At 37.0% G+C, this 19,837-nt stretch overlaps 1 protein-coding gene across 3 annotated transcripts in view; it reads left to right on the forward strand.

Moving 5' to 3' along the window:
* LOC122717297 overlaps positions 1 to 19,837 on the forward strand; it is a 102,747-nt gene that overhangs the window by 28,921 nt on the left and 53,989 nt on the right. For 2 of the 3 annotated variants that reach the window (XM_043941232.1, XM_043941233.1), the window contains exon 1: positions 18,570 to 18,959. The exons of the other annotated variant lie outside the window; for it this stretch is intronic. Coding sequence is in view for 1 of the 2 variants with exons in the window: in XM_043941233.1 (XP_043797168.1) it covers positions 18,914 to 18,959 (46 nt within the window). In the remaining variant the exon portion in view is untranslated. Of the gene's footprint in view, positions 1 to 18,569; positions 18,960 to 19,837 lie in introns of those variants that run through there. 3 annotated transcript variants of the gene reach the window in all.

Consider the following 19,837-nt stretch of genomic DNA (forward strand, 5'->3'; position numbering starts at 1 on the left):
TCCTCTCTCTCTCCTCTTTCCTCTCTCTCTCCTCCATCGATGGATAATATCGCACATAGGCTGACCTTACCACCCGGCTGTGATAGTATTCATGGCGCGAGGATCTCTCTGACAGGGGAATAAATTCGATTCGAAATTGGCAGCCCTTCTCCGAGGGGGAGGAGAATAAATTTGATGGGTACGAAGATGAATGAAAAGTTCGCGCTAGAACCTGCAACCTAATCGCTGTGGATCCCGAGAAATCTCATCGAACCCTTTACGCGTTTCGATTTAATTTGTCGGATCCCGATGATAATCGGTGTTGAACGAATTAAAACATATCGATTTTTTAAGGGAAACCTTTGAATCTTTACGAAAAAAAGAACGTCGCCAATAAAAAAAAAATTTCCTTTTCTCTAACAATAGATCTGTAGAATAGAATTTATTATAATTTATAATCTTGTTTAAACATGCATAAGTATGCATAAATAGACTTTGTTCAGACTGAGTGTAATCACTGTGTGAAAATTTCCAATTTTCAAAATTAAATTTATATTTCGAGTACGAGGCGAGAATCAGAAGAATCAGAAAAAATGTTCATTTATACTTTTACTTTCCACGCAGAAACAATCTCCTCCTCTTCCTCCTCTACCCATTCTCACCCTTCTTTCCCGACCCAGTGTGTTGACCGGTACTCTCCCGAGACCCGTTTCACGAACTCGATCGACGCCATCCAGAGAGAGAGAGAGAGAGAGAGAGAGAGNAGAGAGAGAGAGAGGGGGGGGGGAGGGAGGAAGGGAGGGAGGCGCACACGTCGTGGATAACGTTGTACTTTTCTCCTGACCTTGTTCACACCGGAAGTTGGAGGCCAAGTAAGCAGGGATTGGCGGGTTTCGTCGTCGCGATAAAGCAATTACGTTGGCCCTCGAGTAACTTCGCGATAATCCTTGTTGTAACCTGTACGTTGCGCGACTCATCGAGGAAAAAGGGATGAAAAAGAATACGTTGTGGAAGGTGGAAGTTACTTTGGCCTTGACAATTTCTTTTCGTCGCCAGCGCCTTAGAATTCTTCTTCGATCTTGTGTTCACAAGGAGAGGATTCGAAACAAGAATTGTATATCCTGGCATAATAATAAATTATAAATTTTATAAATTGTTTCAGCTGGATTAGGATACTGTATGTTATTTGGAAAGATATTTGATATATACTAAGCTCTTGTGTATTTGTGTATTTGGCGTTTATATAGAGGTTAAATCGTATAAATTCGCGAAGAGACTGAGAATATTTGAGAGAATTGTAAGAAATATAACTGGAAAATTCGGTTGGAACTTTAAAATCGTCGGTATATGTGGAACAAGATGTTTCGTTTTGGAACATTGATACCTCTCGATTTTTAAAAGCATCCCCCGACAAGGGATGAAATTACCCACCCCTAAAAGTTGCACGAGATTTTTATTGATCCTGAAAGTCGATTCCACGTGTTGTATCAATTTTCCTCGTAGCCATCTTGGAAGCAAGTAGTGTACCGAGGGCACCGTGTTTGAGTTATTACTTTCCTTTAAGACGATACTTTCATTACAAGTTCTTAATAAAGCGCCCCTCGTACAGTTATAACTATAGGACGAGGTATAATAAATTAAACGTGGCCGCGAGTAACGGGTGGATTACCGGGCGAAAGTGTAGGCGTGCACGGGTTGAACGACGTCAGAACGACGTGGCCGCCATTAACCTGACCGATAATGCAGCGTTAATGTAGCCCAGTCGATTCGTCGTGATTAAAACAATGTTCCGACCCTTTCATTTACGGCCAATTGCGCCACGATTCGTCCGTGGAATCCGCGGTTTCGCGTATTTCGGCTGTAGCTTTATCGTTTCGATCGTAGCCAGAAATAAATTTACCTCGTTGGTCGTATCGAGATTATCGTCGTCGAGTCTCATTTTCGCATAGTTGATCGGATCATTTAAGGGAATGCGAATACGTTTAGAAAGTGAAAAATCTCGAATTCGAGAATTTTCGCTGCGTTTTAATCATTACGCGATAATTTTTAGCAATGGTGTCCTATCTAACATCATAGAATTACTTGCAACTTGCGATAATTTTTATTTCAAACGTATTTATGTTCCAACGTCGTTGTTCCATAAACTTCCCTAGATTTTTCCCTAGATCGCGTAATCTTATTTACATCTGGTGACTCGATTCGTTCGAGAAAATGTAAGCGCAAATATTCCATCCCGAATCGATAATTTTTACTATTAATACAACGTCCAATCTAATTCAATAGAATTATTTGCATTGTTCGATCACTTTCCTAAATCGCGATCTTATTTTTCCATCTAGCGATTTGACTGATTCGATTGTAAATGCGAACGTGTTGATGTTCCATCTCGAATTTTCCCTCCTAGTTTTCAATTCCACGAGCAAGATAAATTAAGAGAAAAACAGAAAGAATTCACCGAGAGAAAGGATTTTTATATAAAGTCGTTTCGTTTATATAAAGTTGAGGTTATGTTGGTCCAATTTATCATAGCGGTGGGGAACAAAGTAGCTTTCGGTCAAGCAGCGTGGGCGATGCTCGTGCAAGCGTAAAACCGGCGTAAAACTGACGTTCTGTCGCTACGAGTGGAACGTGAGCCCGTGAAATGATCCCCGGCGGAAGTGGGCCGCGTTTTGACGCGCATAAAAACGCGGCGGCTCGTTTACGGGAAAGTCTGAAAGGTTTATAATCCCCTCTCGTTGCAATTAAGCGCGTTTAATGAGATTGCACTTAGGTTATGTGCGCGCGAGCGCCAGTTGCTGCTCTTTCGAGAAGCAATTTTCGAGTGACCCCTGTTGCTCTTTCAAGAAGTAATTAAGCAACGAGTTGCTCTTTCCTACCTTGGAAAACCTCGATGGCGAGCAGCCTCGTGCCACGAGGTTAATTTATTATATTGTTTCCTGCAGGGTGATTGAAGTGTATTTTTTCACTCGATTTTTTTTTTTTTTTGTTTTTTTTAAATTGTTCTCAACGTTCGGAACGTAAGGTCTTTCGTCTAACTCAATGTAACTCTAAATCCTTACGTTTTGTTCTTATGAATATTAATAATCCTGTTATTAAAATTTATCGTTCTTTGTATATTCGTATTTTTTTTTTTTTTTCCTTTTTTAATAATGTAAGTCCACGTAGTATTAAAATTTATTCTCTTTGTGCTTTCTTTTCTTGTTTATTCTTCCGCGTCTTTCTTTGAACGTTGTTCTTATTCTCTTTTGCTCGGGGAACGTTCCATGCGTGTGCTCGTATAATAAAGAATGCAAAAATGTTAAAAGTTAGGGGATCTCTTCCCCCATAAGGAATTGCTATTTTTAATAATCATGAAAATAATATAGAATTAATTTTCAAGATATAGTTTTCCAACTAGAGAAAAAATATCAACTTTTTTTTACCATTATCATCAAAATGGAGTATCGATCGTTCTCGAATATTTTTCGAAATTCGTTCGAAAAAAAAAAAATGACACAACAAGGAAATGAGATGAGGACAGCAGTTTCGAAGAACACGATGATCACGCGAAAAAAAAACGCGATATCAATTATATCAAGACGAACATCTGCTGAATTCCTGTCCCTGACCCCTGTCGGACAACGGCAGCTGTCTAATTTCATGGACATGGCGGTCTACGTGGAAAGTCAATTGGCATAGGGGGTCACCAGGTCCAATTAACATTATCCAAGATTTCGTAGATCTCGTTAATGAGTCTGACAAAGCCGGATCCATTGTCCTATCGTTAGAATTAGGGGAACGCAACTACTTCAGGGGTTGGCAGGGGTACCAATTGTTCCCCCATTACGAAGGGTACTATTCGAGCAGGCTCTTCCGCGTATTTATATCGATCTTGTTCGTGAAACGATCCGATCCAGCCTATTTTGCTATACAAAGAAGGATTTTACATCCCTTGTTTCGTTCTACGAGAAAAATAATTTTTGTGGATAAGAATTTTCGATTCGGATATTTTCTGAGCGAGCTCGAAATATCGTATAAATCGAATGACGAAATGTTACTAGCAAAGAAATATTAATTTTAAAAAAGAACGTATCCTCGATATCCTTCGCGCGAATCACTAAACAGCTCCCTCGATTAACGAAAAATCCGGAGATAATATAGATAAAATTCGATATATTCGTGGCAAACTTTTCCGACCGAACTATCTCGTACAATACGAGGCAGACTAACCCACCACCGACGAAACAGTTAAATCCCATCCCTACACTTTCCACAGATTCCCCAAGATACCTTCTCTGAAACAGCGTTTCCCAATCCTCTTTTCGACCCTCCCTCCCCCCCCCTCCCCTTTCCTTACACTATTACAGATTTTACACTAGATTTCCCCCCTAACCTCACCTGATCGATCTCTCGAATGTGTATCCCCACGATCAGACGAAAAAATATATCTTCCCTCTCCTCCCTCAAAAAAATTAATACAAATAGGTGATTTACCATTCAAATTACCATCCCACATTGAGAGACACTGTCCCAAAACAACCGATACCAATACGTACTTTCGAGTATCTCTATCGAGATCGACACAGAGACAGAGACAGAGACAGAGAGAGAGAGAGAGAGAGAGAGAGAGAGAGAGAGAGAGAGAGAGAGAGAGAAGGATTGGAACGAGTGACAAAAAAAAATGGCGGCGAAAGTGATTTTTGGTACACGTCGAATCCGGAAACGGGCGTTCGGGGTGGGAAGGGGAGGAAACGCATCGACGGGCTCCGGTAATTACTCAGGACGGAAGACAAACGAGCGCGGATTTCAATAACGACAGATGCAACGGCGGAGAGAGCGGACTAAGCGGATGATGATCGATAGTTCGGAAATCACGACGCGAGAAACGAGAGATAGAGAGAGTGAGAATGAGTGAGTGAGTGAGTGAGTGAGTGAGTGAGAGAGAGAGAGAATTCTGGACGCCCCTTTTTCCACCCTGCTACTCGAGTCTTATGCCTCGTTGTTGTTGCATTCGTCCTCCTCCGGTCTCCCAGGGATCGGCTCGAGAGAAACTTTATGCAAATCATCTCCAAGTATACATCAACCGGCAGCTCTAGCTTCCTCCGCGAATCTGGTGGTGGGTGGCCTTCCATCTATCTCCCTCTCTCTTTCTCCTCCTCCTTTTTCTCCTCTTTCCTCCTCCCGCTTGGTTGGTTGGTCGTTTTACTTTTGCATTTTACGCTTTTACGAACTTCTCTCTGGCCGAGATGACCCACTTCGCGTCTTCCCCGATGGAAAATGCAGCCAACCTCTCTGGCTGGACCCTGCACCCTGTCTCCTCCTTTCTTTTCTTTATTTCCTTTTATATCCCCCCTCCACCATCTCTTTTTAACCGGTATAGAGGTCCAGTATCTCCCGACCTCTATCCTCTTCTTCCTCCTCCTCCTCCTCCTCCTCCTCCTCCTTTTCCTCCTCTTCTTGTTTCTTATTATTTTTTTTTTCTTATTTCCTCCCCTCGTATTTTCCCTTTCGAACCGTTTCCTTCTTTTTCTTTCTCTCTCTCTCTCTCTTCTCCACTCCCTCCCCTCCCCCAGCCTCGCGAGCGCGTCAACTTTTGTGAACGCGCGGCCTCTTTGTTTGGACTAGGAAAAGGGAGCAGGAGAGATCGGGAGTTTCGCTTTGCTCATTAGCACGCCGGGATAAGATTTCGTTCGTAGATGAGCAAAGTCCAGACGAGTAATTACGTTTGAGACGCGGCTCGAGGGAGGAGGGAAAGCTCGAGGGAGGAGGAGAAGGGGGAGCAGGGGGAGAGAGTGGGTATCCGTCTTCCTTCAACGAGGGCTTGAGGAGAAGAAGTTCTCGCGGGGAAGAGTGGAGGGTACACCCTTTTAACGGGTGTTGCTACAGCTAGGAAAAACTGCGATGTCACCGAGCTGTCGTTCAATCGGAGGAATCGCGGTATCGATCGCCTCGTGCGAGCCTTTGTTCCTTTTTAACCCATTAAGGTCGACATCGTCGCGTTAACGCAACATCTCATTTATGGATTTGTTTCTTCTTCTGTTTTTTTTTTTTTTNNTTTTTTTTTTTTTTTTTTGATTCATTTGTATTATTAGATTTTGGTTTCTTTTTTTTTCTTTCGACATTGTGGTTAATGAAAGAAAATTCCGTGGAAAGAAAACAAAAAATTCCAATTATCGTTTGATCGTCGTTTTCGTTTTCTCTTCTTCGATTTCTTCTTTCTCTCGATTCCAGATTTCGATGAGTTTGATTATTTTTGCGAATTTTTTTAGAAGTTTAATAATTTTTGGAATTTCTATAAAGTTTGAAGAAATGTATGGATTTCGGAGAAATTTTTTCGGACTTCTATAAATATATTTTCTGTTCTTTCTATCTTGACAAATAATAATGTATAAAAATTACTTTACTTTTATATTCATTTATTTATCCAGACATCGTTAAATTTTAATAATTTTGTAACAATGAATTTTCAATATAGATTATAAAAAAAAATATAAAACTTTAATTGGACAATGTAAAAACTAGTATACTTGACCAGATATGAAGTTTAGTAAATAACATTTAACCCATCCTTCAATGTCAGTTCAAATATTTTCAATTTTCACACTTTTCTCCTCCTATAAAAATATTAAATAACGAATTACTTCGTATTTCCTTGTATTCCTTCAAGAAAATTCCATTAAAGGACGATCGTTTTAATAATACTAAATAACTGTCAGAATTGTACATATTTAAAAATATTTCTTCAAAAATGAAAAAATTCAAAGTAATCCTCATTGAAATCAAATTAAACCATCTTTTCGAGTTATTTGTCAGATAACTGTTGTTATATTAACTAATTGGATACATTCGCACAATTGTTACACTTTCCATAGTCGACGAATGTTCGGCCATGTTTGTTTACACTACTCGTTTGGATATTTTTCCAAGTTATTATCGCCGATAACTTCGATAGCGTTTGTCGTTTCTATTTCGAACGAGATTATTGAAAATTGATTATATAGATTATACTCGACGATAGATTAAAGTTGATCGTTTAACGAGAGAATTATTGCTTTTTATTCCGTTAACGAAATAGATTTAACGTAGATCCTCTAATCTGGATTTGACTGGATATAAATTCGATACAGCGCCAGAAATACAAGAAATACATGGCGATTAATCTAAATTCAACAGATTTGAATCTATTCCAAACTTGATCGGAACACAATTGACAATCGTAGTATAATCTCATCCGTTATCTTGGTCGGGATTTAAACAAAATCGAATTTAAAATTTTTAATTTCGATCGATCCTTTTAATTACAATTAAAAATCTGGATCTTATTTATTAAAATTTCTTCAAGATCCCATTTCAAGTTAAATCTTGTCCTAACCTTTAATTATGACCCTTAACCTAACCTAATCTAACAAAAGCATAACTTGTATTCAGTTGCTTTCAATCATACTTAAGCTTAAATAAAAAATAACTCCAATTTGACACAATTCCAATTGTTATTAAAATACTTAGAAAATCAATCCAAATCTGACCTAACCAAACTTCGTAACCTCGTAACCTGAACCCACTAATGTGAATCTAACTTTCGAAACAATTTCAATCCGACAATGCTTTTTACATTAATAAAAAAAAAAAAAAAAAAAAAAAAAAAGGAAAAGGAAAAGAGAAAAGAAAGAAAAAGATAGCAATAATTCAAATTTAATTTTCGATCGTGAAAACTTCTTAGCGAGGAAATTCGGTCGTCGCTCGATCGGTAATTTAATCGGGGTCGGTAAAGTTCGGCTGGGAAGTCGGCCCCTTGGGGCGTTAGTTCAATTCGTGGTGAATTATGCGGAAAAAATTTTTCGGCTTTCGGAACCGGGAGGCGCGGTTACCATCGATCCACTTCCGTTTTTCGCGTAGGAGTTTTCGAAAAATTTTCAATCTTTCAAATGGAACGAATGGACGGACGTTCCGGGTAATTGTACGAAATGCGGGCTCCGCGAGATGTACGTCTAAACGAGAGAGGGTAGGAAATAAAAGCGCACCACCGGGGTTAGAGGTCGGGGTTGAGATCTCTACGAAGAGGGATAGAGATGTTTTTCAATCGACCTGCGCCCATATATACGGGCAATAGACGTACGTACAAAAGTATTGCGCCACGGTAAAAGGATCCTTGAAGTGGTCGTAGAATCGCGAAAACAGTGGCGGGCTATTGTATTTCGACTCGTTGACTGTTATGAACGGTGCGTCGACGCGCTCTTAACCACCTGTGACCGAAAAAAAAAAAAAATCTCAACATTACATCCGGATTCTGGTAACTCGGTTTAACGTTATTGGCTCTTTCAACGCTGTGCTTCCTCAAACTTTCTTTGAGTTGCAAATTGACCCACTTTTATCCAACGTTCAAATAAATTGCAATCTATTTCTCCATATGGTGTGCTTTTAACAAATTGGAATCAGAAGATTTGTCATTTTGATAAAATCAATAAGATATGATAATTATGTCGAATTAAAAGAATTATTAAATTAATTAAAAATACAATGAGTTGAGAACCGTTGTTATAGGATTTGATTGAATTAATCGGATAATATCGATTTAGAATATTAGCTATTGGTTAGATGCTATGTATAGAATGTTAAGTCTGAGTTGTGATACATGGATTAATTAGGATTTAACACTAGAACAAAGTGTTAAAATGATAGATTTTATATATATATTTTTTTTTTTATTACGAGTATTGAGAACACGAAAGTGTTTCTCACATCACTTTAATTGCAATATCATTTATATGTGAAATAAATATTTAGATATTATATTTCTAGCGTTAAATATGATATTAAATATGAAATGTGACTTTATTGAAATTAAATAAATTTGTAATTGGATTATACATAAGTATAATTCAAATTTAAAAAATATCACGTTTAATACATCAAAGTGTTCAGATCTGATTAAAGTTTTTAATTTTAAGGTTATGTTTCGCTCAAATTAGAGTGCAATTTCTTTTCTCGCCAAATCAAATATTTTTTACTTACGTTGTATTTCTTTCCGTAGTTATTAGTGTTTCCTTGACCTATCGTGGACCGGTTTAAGCAAACTTTGGAGAAATTTTCCAGGAAAATATCTTCCACTGTACCGGTGTATCCACCGATCTTCCGATATTCGTACAAATATTTTATCGAGCAACTACGCTATCGGCCAAGCACGAACGTTATTGAATTCGTGAACTCACGAAAAATAAATCGATCCAAGTGTTATTGGAATTAGAAAACACGCTTTAGAATTGATATTCGCTTTGTTTCTCCCCAATGAACTTGATCCATTGAATTTTTTCTGTCATCCAATGGAAAGTTACAACGAATTTTTCAAATCAATTAGTTAGTTAAGAACTGAAACTGTACAGATTTCCAATTTTTTAGTACGATTATCGATTTTGTTAATCGCACGATTGACTACGTTTGAATAAATAAAGTAATTTTTCAATAGCATCTTGGGATCGAAACCAAGGAAAAATTTTTAACGAATTTCATAAATTTTCTACAAAAAAAATCTCTCGAAAAAATATATAATGATATTACAATACGATTAATTCTCTCTCGGAAGAACTTCATTTTTTTTCACGTTATTAAAATCGATCCTTTTGTCCCGTGTTGTAAATCAGACTGGCACGCAAAGCGCTTCGGTGGACACGATAAACATTTCATAAATTTTCCAGGAAGTACTTCTCGAAAAATGTACGACGTTGCAATGCAATTAATTTTCTCTCAAAGGGCTTCATCATATTTTCAGCTTATTAAAATTGATCCCCCTTTATATTGTGCATCTAGCGAGTACACCAAAGTGAGAGTTGCTCGTGAAAAAAAGTGGGCGTTGTTAAAAAATTCACAAAGTGTCTGCCACCATCGCGTCCCAGCGATACATTCCTGCCATCTTTCGGTGGCTCGAGGAAAAATTCTAACCTCGTGCAATAAAGATGCTTAGACAATCCCGTTTATCGTAACCAGTCACGTATACACGAATTTCGTAGTTTCGTGTTTTGATAGCACTCACACGTTGCTCTGATAACGCATGCAAACACATACACGTACACACACATACACACGCGCGCGCGCGTGATACGCGGAGGGTATTTAAACGCATATGGCTGGCCTGCGGCATAAATATGGAGTTCTGTTGCCGGAATGCGCAACATACGGCCCTGCCGGCCGCCAGGATAATGAGCCACGCGATCGTTACGCTATCGATGCACGACACGTTCTGCCAGCTGGCCCTCCCCGATCGTTTTGCGAAAAGTATCTTCGCCGTTTGTCATTATTCGCCACCCCTGCACATAGCCTCTTGGATATCTTGTTTCAATGGGATGAGGGTAATTCAGGGGATGCCACTTTTAGGGAGGGGAGATTCCGATTTTAAGCTTTTCAGTAGATTTTAAACAGTTTTGAACGGACGTTTTAAAAGAGATATCTGGATAACTTTTGATTCTTTTTTGCGGTTTTTCAACTCTTTTTAAATGGTGTAGAAATATTTTGGGAGGGGAGAGAATTATTTCGAAGCTTTCGAAGATTTTGCACTTTGTAAATGATTTTTAAAACGAACGATAGATGTGATTTTGAATTTTTTTTTTTTGACTTTTAAACTTTTAAAATAATACATATCACTTTGAAGTCTGTAATTTTGGATTTTGTGAGATAACAAGTAACCTTGATTTTTGTAATTAGGAATACTTTTTCTTTTTTTTTCTGAATCTCTGATTTTAGATTTTACAAAGTATTTTTAAACGGACAATAAATGATACTGTGAAGTGATTTTTATTTATGAATTCTTTTTTTAAATAGAAATATTTGGTAAGGGAGTGATTAAGTGATATTTTTTAAACTAGAAAATCCATTTGAGTCCGGTTGTATCAGGCAATTGAGTGGAGAGAGGGCCACTTTGAAGAATTCTTTGAATTTCAAATTTTATCGGGTCACTTTTAACTAGATGATTTTAATTTTTTGTAAATTTTATCGTCAAATTATTCAGTTTATTAAGTCTTTTTGTAAGATTCAAAGCAAAGGCACTCGCTTTGATCGATCCGATTTTAATTTCCAAATTTAAACTATCATTTTTAAGTGGACAATTTATAACTCGTTCATAAATCCCGACATAAATCTAATTCCAATATAAAAATTCAATAATTCCCTTACTTAATTTCCGATTACCCCCATCGATACCCACGCCAATGATTTTCGATTTTCACCAATAATTTCACGTCAACGTGAATCACCCGCGCGCGAATTAACGAGAATATACAATTCCATAACGAGATTTATATATATTGCAAGTGCATCAATATCGATAAACGAGACCCACTAATCGGGTACAATCTAATTTACCAGGATTAAGGGTCGAAACGCCAAGTTCTCTCAAGAAAGCGTATCGCGTCTCGCGTGATTGATTTCGCTTCATCGGTCAACGACTCGGTAAATGTTTATCGAATAAACATAGGGTGTTCGATTAATTAACACTGCCTGGCCTATTGTTGCCGGCTCGGTGGCCGCGCGTCCACGTGTTGCGCCTCGACACGGGAAAGGCCCCAACTTCTCAACGGGTTGAAACCCGTTTAATTATTGCTCGACAATTGACCGCTTGATAATTAGCAAGAATTGGAAATCGGGCCGATTAATCTGGAATAGGGGGGCGGAAGGGGAGGGGAGGAGGGGGGAATTTTGGCGAGCGAACCGTAGTATCGGAATCGTCGCCGTCACGTCGATTTTAAAATCGTCCGTTTGGAAACGGTGCCCAATCGGTTCCAACCACCGATTCATCGAAAAATTCATCGAAATTGGTCCGTGGCCAAATTTCTCCTCGTGCCTCCTCGGGAAATGGGGAGGGGAGGGGGGAATTATCTCCGGAGGGGAGATAACTCGCGTTGCGCTGATCGATGAAATCTACAATCTTTAATCGTTGAACCATCTTGAAAGGAGATGCAAAAAAAAGAAATTTTAATCCCTGCTTATAATTATGCGGCTTAACCTGTTTGAAAATTATCGACGGGGATGATAGATCACCGTTAACAATTGGGACAACTGGTTGGAAAAATGTAAAAATCCTTCGCGAAAGTTTCTTTCCATTCCTTTAATTCTGCGAAAGTTTATGGAATTCATATGCGTGAAGGTAAAATGTTTATCATTTTGATGTTTAATAGGCGCAAAATTATATGAAAGATAATCGATGCCCTAATCCACAGTGGAGATTATTGAATTATTTTTAGGTAAATTGTAATATTAAGTTATTATATTAAGTTATATATTAATATTAATATTAAGTTATTATTAATTTTTTTATTAATTTTATTTTATTATATAACTTAATATTAATATTAATATTAAGTTATATATTAAATCAAATTGTAATTATCTTGCAATCTCTTTTTCATTCTTATTACTAAAAACTGATTAAATTTTTTGTTATCATTTCACACGCAAGAGGATTCAAATATCTCATAGATACAACATATAAGAAAATTTTATCCAATGCTATATTTTTCAATGAGAATCCATATTTGAAGATATCTACTTCTAAAAAAGTAGAGAACGTTATATTTGACGTATTTCAATGGTTTTTATTTCAAACTTAATCCGTCAATTAGAGGGATCTTATTTACGGTTCGTTTAATCGTCGTTCATTTTCGTCGAATTCGATTCTGTAGATTGTTGTCGATCGATCGATTAACCGAGCTACCGAAAGTTTTTTTTTTTCTTCTTCTCCTTTCCGAGCGAAGCAAGGCTACGCTTTTCGACGGCAACTTTCCCGCTTAAAATAACTCGCTTTAACTCGATTATTTCTCATTAAGACCGCTCTGGCGCTGGGACCACTTCTTTTTTTGCCCTTACCAACATTTTCGCTAGCCCGCACAATAGTCCGTCCAAGGGTGCAAAAGGGATGAGGTCGGCCTCACCCTCCTAGAGGCGAGAGCCGGACGAATGCAGGATTTGCAAGTGTGTCGTTCGAGCCATTTTTACGTAAAGTTGTCTTCTTTTTTTCCCCTCCTCTCTCTCTCTCTCTTGACAGGAGGATGCTTGTGATTTTAAGGATGGGAAGAGCGAGTAGGAAACGTTAATTTGTAGCAATTGGAAAAACTTTTGGTATCTGGGATTAACTTAATTATAGATTTTGAGTAAGTTTGTTTGTTTTTTTTTTCTTTTAGGTTTAAGTTAATTTAAGTTAATTTTATTCTTATAAATTAAATTTTATTCTATGATATTTGAAATTTTGGACTCGATTAATTTGTATTCATAATCCGCCTAATTTGAATTTTTTTCAATTATGATAAATCCGAATGTCCATCTTTGATGCACAAGTTAAATTATCTCCATCTTGAGTCGATTTACGTCTAAGCCAGCTTGGATTGTAGTTCAATTGGCCTAACCTATCTTCTTGGGCTTAAGTTGATTTGCACTAAATCGTTTAGGGTTTAAATTAATTTGCATCTAAACTGTCCAGGGATTTAGTTAACTTATGCCTAATTTATGTCAGCCTTTAAGTAGCTCATGTTTAGCTTACGTTGCACTTGATACGATATGTATAATAATTTATAGTTACCAAAAAAAGGTTAAAATTATTTCCAAAAACTCGAACTGAACTTCTACCTCACCTAACCTAACTTCAACTCGATCGAAAAAAAAAAACATTTACATTAGAATTCGAATAGAATAAAAAAAAAATTAATTTTGTTCAATTTTTTACTCGTTTTCGAAACACCAACCTCGAACTACTTGAAAGCGAATAACTTTCCTAGTTAAATGTTTCCAGAAAAAAATATCGCTTTATTAAAAATACAAACTCAACCGGGCAAACGTTTGTCACATTTCAAACATTTATGCCTCTTGATAAAAGGATTAATGCTCGCCTGTTTCGTGACCCGCAGCTTTTGTATTCTCCAATTTTTCTCTCTCTCTCTCTCTTTCTCCCTCTCTCTTTCTCTCTTCAGCTCCGGGGCCAGAAAAAGTCACCGTCGGCCCTGAATGCACGCGTAAAAGGACTTGTGCTCGCGCGCGCACAACCCTCTCCCCTCCTCCCCCCATTCTCCTTCTGAATAACCATAGAACATCGCGGTCGAGATTTATCGTATATTATTCCTTACGATTCTCTGCTCCGTTATTTGTTCCTTCTTCCCGCGATTCTCCATCTTCTCGGGAGAGTTTTATGGAACCCCTTAAATCGACCACTATAAGAATGGAAGAGGGAAGGGATGGAGGCTCGTTGGAATCTATAAACCCTCTCGATTTCGTCGTGTATTCGTCGCGTCGAGAGAGAAGGATTTGCGAGGATGATGTTTTTGGAAAAGTTAGTAATAATGGTTCGTGTTAATTAACGGGATTATACGATATACGGGAGCGATCTAACCTGGAAATTTTAATGATTGAGTAAATGTAATATTAGGATTAAGGAGTAAAGAAAAAAGAGAAAGAATTTTTATCATTGATTAATAAAAATTCATAATTTTGTAGGATAATTTGTAGAAAACGAGAAAGATTTGCGTGATAATGTTTTTGAGAAAGTTGTCTAGTTTAAAAGTTAACGAGATTATCGACATATAGAGTGAGAATATTTAGAATGAATGTTTAAAATCTATTTCTTTTTTTTTTTTTTTAATTTTTAACATTCATCTTCTTGCATAATATTAATTGATAAAAAAGAATTAAATTAGATTGATTTTTCTTTGAAAATATTTCATTTTTATCCAATATTCCTTTGAAATCATTTCACTTTTATCTGTATTAAAATAATGAAATAGCTGAATTATTTTTCAAACTTTAAAATTATATCGGATAAAAATGGTTTCAAAGGGAACACGATATAATTAGCCTTTTTTATAATTGGACGTGCAAAGGACATACGAATAACACGAATGCGACTTTAAATTAATTTCGAGAACTCAGACGCGAATTATGGAATCGTTTATGGAGTTGATGTTTTCGTTATGGATAGTCCATAATCACGATCACTTTTCTAATTGAGGTTAATCGAATCGTTGAATCTCTTGTTGATTTCATCGTAGCAGTTTTATGATCGCTCTCAGTTCGTACATCAGGGGTTCCTTTTAAAGATACCCTAGACCGAAGCCATCTCTTATGGAATAGAGTGGGGACGGGAGGAGGCAAAGTACGGTCGTACTGTCGTATAGTACTGATCGTAAGAGGAGAGTAAAATGGGGAGTTGTGCCTCGCGGGAAGTCGATTTTGGTCGATTAAAGTCGACTGAATTCGAAAACACATTTTTCACAGGAGAAAATTAAGTAAATGGCGTTTTCGATAGAAAATAACGGTTTAATAGGGCCATTTTATGGGAGAATAAGCGACGCGTAAAGTGCATCGTACATGGTTATCTTATTTATACCCGCATGTATATATATATATAAAGAAAATATACAGTGAACGCACAGTTAAATTGAAGAGAGAGAGAGAGAGAGAGAGAGAGAGAGAGAGAGAGAGAGAGAGAGAGAGAGAGAGAGAGAGAGAGAGAATAAAATATAAAAAGAATTGTAATTACCAGGAAAAGGTCGCCAAGCGACGGTTCTGGCCCCGTTTACACATTCAACGGCACAGGATAAGTGTTTGTGTTTTGCAATTAACGCTTTCTGCTAGCCCATCCGAAATGAACTTCCACGAGTAATTATCCTTTCTGATTGTTTGGACGGTGAGCCACGTGCGAACTAGGCTTTGGCCTCTCTCGGTTGAATTTCCTTTTGAAAATTTTCATACCGTAGCTTTAGCTCGATCGTGCTTTCAAACGTTATATATATATATCTTACGCTACGTTTTCGTGACCAATATTAAATCTCAATGTTATCGTTTTGTGCAGGCAGGTTTTTTGGTGGCAAATGTATCATGATTTATAAACGATTAAGACACATTTTCATCGATCAAAAAAAAGGTAGTAATGGTAAGAGATGTGGTCGTTTTAAACTCCTTTAGAGATAAAATCACGATTATAGTCGCGGTTCCATTACGGCCAGATCGCGATAAAGTCAGCTCGTCAATGAACATTATTAAGTGTCCTTAATTCGCGTCGCAATAATACTTTCCTTTGAAACTATGATTGCGAGAACGAGAATTGTATAACATTTCTATCGTATTTACGCAAAAAAAAATCGATATCGACATTCCATAAAATTCCTTGGTAAATTAACAAGCTAACCTAACTTATTTTTAATCTTTTTCTTGAATAGAAAAAGTAGCAGTAGAATTTATCGAAAAAAATCGGTTTTTCTCCATGAATATAGAAAAAAGAGAAAAAAAATATATTTTAAATGAATGTCAATAGAAATAAGAGAAAGGGAAAAAATCGATATTCATTGAAATATTATGGACGAAAAAATTGCAACAGGCTGCAAGAGCTATACGTACAACAAAATAATACTTGCCGTTAATGGGACGTTTTTGTGTAGAATGTAGAACCATGTCTTTGCGCAAGCGTATATATCCTTTGCTCCTACATGGACCTCGACAGCCAAGATTTATCACATCGATTTCTCGGTCAGTTTTCAGGCAAAATAGCGACACATTGTTTCGCGTTCTCGCTGAAAAATCACTACACACTCGATTTCTGCCTCGATTTTCATCAATTTTCGATCCTTTCAAGTTATCATTGCAAGGAAGACATGATTTTTTAATAATTCAGCAAAGCATGCTTTGCGATTCTCTTTTTCTCTGTCTATGCTATCTAGTGCTAAAAAGAAAAAAAAAAAAGAGAGAAAAGCAACTTATCCTGGATCTGCTGTGGATTCATCGTTAAGAACATCTATCTAAGCTCAAATGTTTTAGGCACTGTATGAGAGGTTAGGTTAAGGGTTATATTTTATACAAGGATGAAAGGATGGTTAAGTAGTTTGCTAAGAATTATGTTCCATATCTCTTTTATGGCGTAATGATGTAAGTAGTAAGATCATCACACTTTCGATGAGCAGTATCGAGATTTAAAAACATCTTTTTTTAATCCTTTTAATTTAGATTATAATACATTTTTTGATCCATTCGAATTTTGAGGTTAGGATTCTTGAAAAGATAATCTAATTTTTTTTATCTTCATTATTTAACAGTTAAAATATATTTTATTATTTTTATTATTTTCTTGACAATTTTTTTGAAATTGTTACTTCAGATTTCATATCGTATTTAACACTTGTGAACTAGTGTCGCAACGCACCTTTTCAAATGCAAACTAGCTAACCGTGCACACGTTGGTTGGCATGCAATTGCTCGTGTGTAGGTATCAATTACATGATGTTCCTCTCCATCAGAGAGAGCTTGAAACCTGTTATCCTGGTCACTTACTTGAAACACTCTCCCTTTAACTTCCAAAATACGTAATTCCACCGGAATAAAATATTTAAAATTATTAGTAACATTTTTATTCTGGAATTTAGCAATATCTGTATGCGTATTGTGTTGCATAGATAATATAACTGCGCGTGTAGTTACAATAGTGTAGTTATAATTGTAAAAGTGCGTACGTGATGATAACTGCAGCGGTTTGTCATTGTAGTTCCACAGTTTGATATGATTCTATTCGTGTTCGAGTACCTATAACTATTTTTCTTTTCATGATATATCGATCAATTAAAACGAAAAAAACTTCATGATTATTTATTCTTATAATTTTTTTTTCCAGTTTTTAGTATTTTAAATAATTATAAAAGAGATATTATTCAAGCTGATATATTTATGTTATATCCAAAAATTTATTATATTTCGTATTTGATTTTTGAAAGTTGATTAATATAAAAAATAATCAAGGGGAAATGTTAAGACTGAAAAGGACAGGGAGGGTTTACTTTTTTTTGGCTTTTCTGGATAACAAAAATCTAATTAAGTCGTCAAGAGACCGTGTCCTCGTTTGGACGCGAATAAAAAGCGGGAAACAAATTTTCCATTCTTGCGAAGGAATTTTTTTCAGTTGGTCCGGTATTTAAAATACAGAAAAATTTCACAGAATTGTCCTTGCGAAAAACAAACATAAAAAGAGAACATCAATAATTATAATCTTATTTCTTCACGAATCTATCTCCTTTTTCCTCTTAAAAAAAGAATGAAAGTAATGAAAAAAAATCGAAAATTTTTTAAAGAAAAAATAAAATCATTACCAAAAAAAGGAAGCGATTGCCACGGCTCATCCCTAATTGTCACCTCGCTTGACTCGTTTGTACAATCATTACCACTGACTTACCTCTATTATTACTTTCCCTTTCATTATGTGCCAGAAAAATTCCAAAAAAAAGTGTGACTTTCTCCATCTAATCCCCATCATTTGCCTCGTCTATCCGCCCCAACCAGTTACCGAATAACCAGTTGATCTCATTCGGAAGCAAATCATGGGGACAAAATCTCGTTGACTCGAAACGGGCCAATCTTCCAATATCCCAGACACGGTACGGGGACTGAGCCATCGTACGTCGTTCCTGAACCTCCACCATTCTCTATCATATCCCCACTACGTCGCCTGGAAGGGCGCAACTTCTGCGGCTCGTTCGGCCGTTTCCGTCAATGTTCGGCTATGCTGCTGCTCCGCTCGACGGCAGCGAACAACATAGTGGTGGGGAGAGTCGCGGAGTGGGTGGCATGAGCCCGTTAGGGTCGCGGCACTTGGACACGCGATCGTCGCGCGGTATAGAGTGCACACGTTCCAATGTCTAACCGGCAGCAGTTATTTCCTCGCGGCGCGTGCCTTTCGCGCGATCGTCACGCGTGCAATTTCTCGTGAGAGAGGTCAAGGGGAGTCCGACAAACCTCTCAGCCTCGACTGCTTGTTCTCCTCTTTCTTTCGTCAAAGTGTTCTTATCACACTCGCCCACTCCTTGTAACTGTCATATTCATTTGTGACCGGGGTTTTATAGTGCGTGAATTAACTTGGCCGACACTGTGAATGTGACATTGTGTGAGTCTGGTGAACTATCATCGAAGACAATTAAGACTGTATAACTGACGTGCGGTGATCATGGATTGGAAATTCGGATTGCTGTTTGCCTGTCTACTCGTCGATGGTGAGTGATTTTGTGAAGTTCTTACTGGTGTATATGCGTTCATGATACATTATGCGATTTACAAGGGACGTTTTCTGACAGCAGACGTGCTGTGTCATTCTGTGCCGCAGTTGGATACGATCATAGCGTGCATTTGATCATATTAAAAATTCTAACCTAGTACGGCCGCCGTTTGTTCGATAACTCTTGGAACATGGAATCGCAACGCGCGATGGGAGCCATCGCGAATTTTCTTTCCAACAAAATTCATCAGAATAGACTTAACGGGGCCAGAGTGGTTGGGGTATTTGAAAAGTTATGACAGACAGGGATATTATACTCGTTTTATGAATGTACAAAGAAAGTTTTTTCGGAATAATAATAGTCACGAATTTTTATTACAATTGCATCTTATTCGTTATTTCACTCGTTATACTATTACTAGAGTTTCTTATGTAGACAAATTCTATCAATTATTAATTTTATATAATTTAGGGATTATTTTATATATATATATATAAAACTTAGAGATTTTTTTAGATTTTATTTCATTATCTCTTATTGTATTTTACTCTTATTTATTGTAATTATTATTGATTGCATTGCATTTATTATTTATGTTTATTAACATTAAATAGTTTATTTATTCAATTGTCAAATTTACATTTTTAAATCAGGCGAAAGAATAACGATCAATTATAATTTTTTCTCTCACCAAACAAAAATTTCAGTTATAGAGAGCTTAGAAATTCTCATCGTACAAATAGCTTAGTATTACTTCTTTTATTTATTTTCTTTTCCGAACGAAGGATTCGACAATATTCCCCTTCCAATATCAATCAGAATACCTTCACCAAAACAAATAGCTTAGACATTCGTTCCCATTATTTACTTTTTCT

Source organism: Apis laboriosa, unplaced genomic scaffold, assembly GCF_014066325.1.
Source record: "Apis laboriosa isolate Shangri-la unplaced genomic scaffold, ASM1406632v1 scaffold4_cov146, whole genome shotgun sequence".
NCBI classification, from domain to species: Eukaryota; Metazoa; Arthropoda; class Insecta; order Hymenoptera; family Apidae; genus Apis; species Apis laboriosa.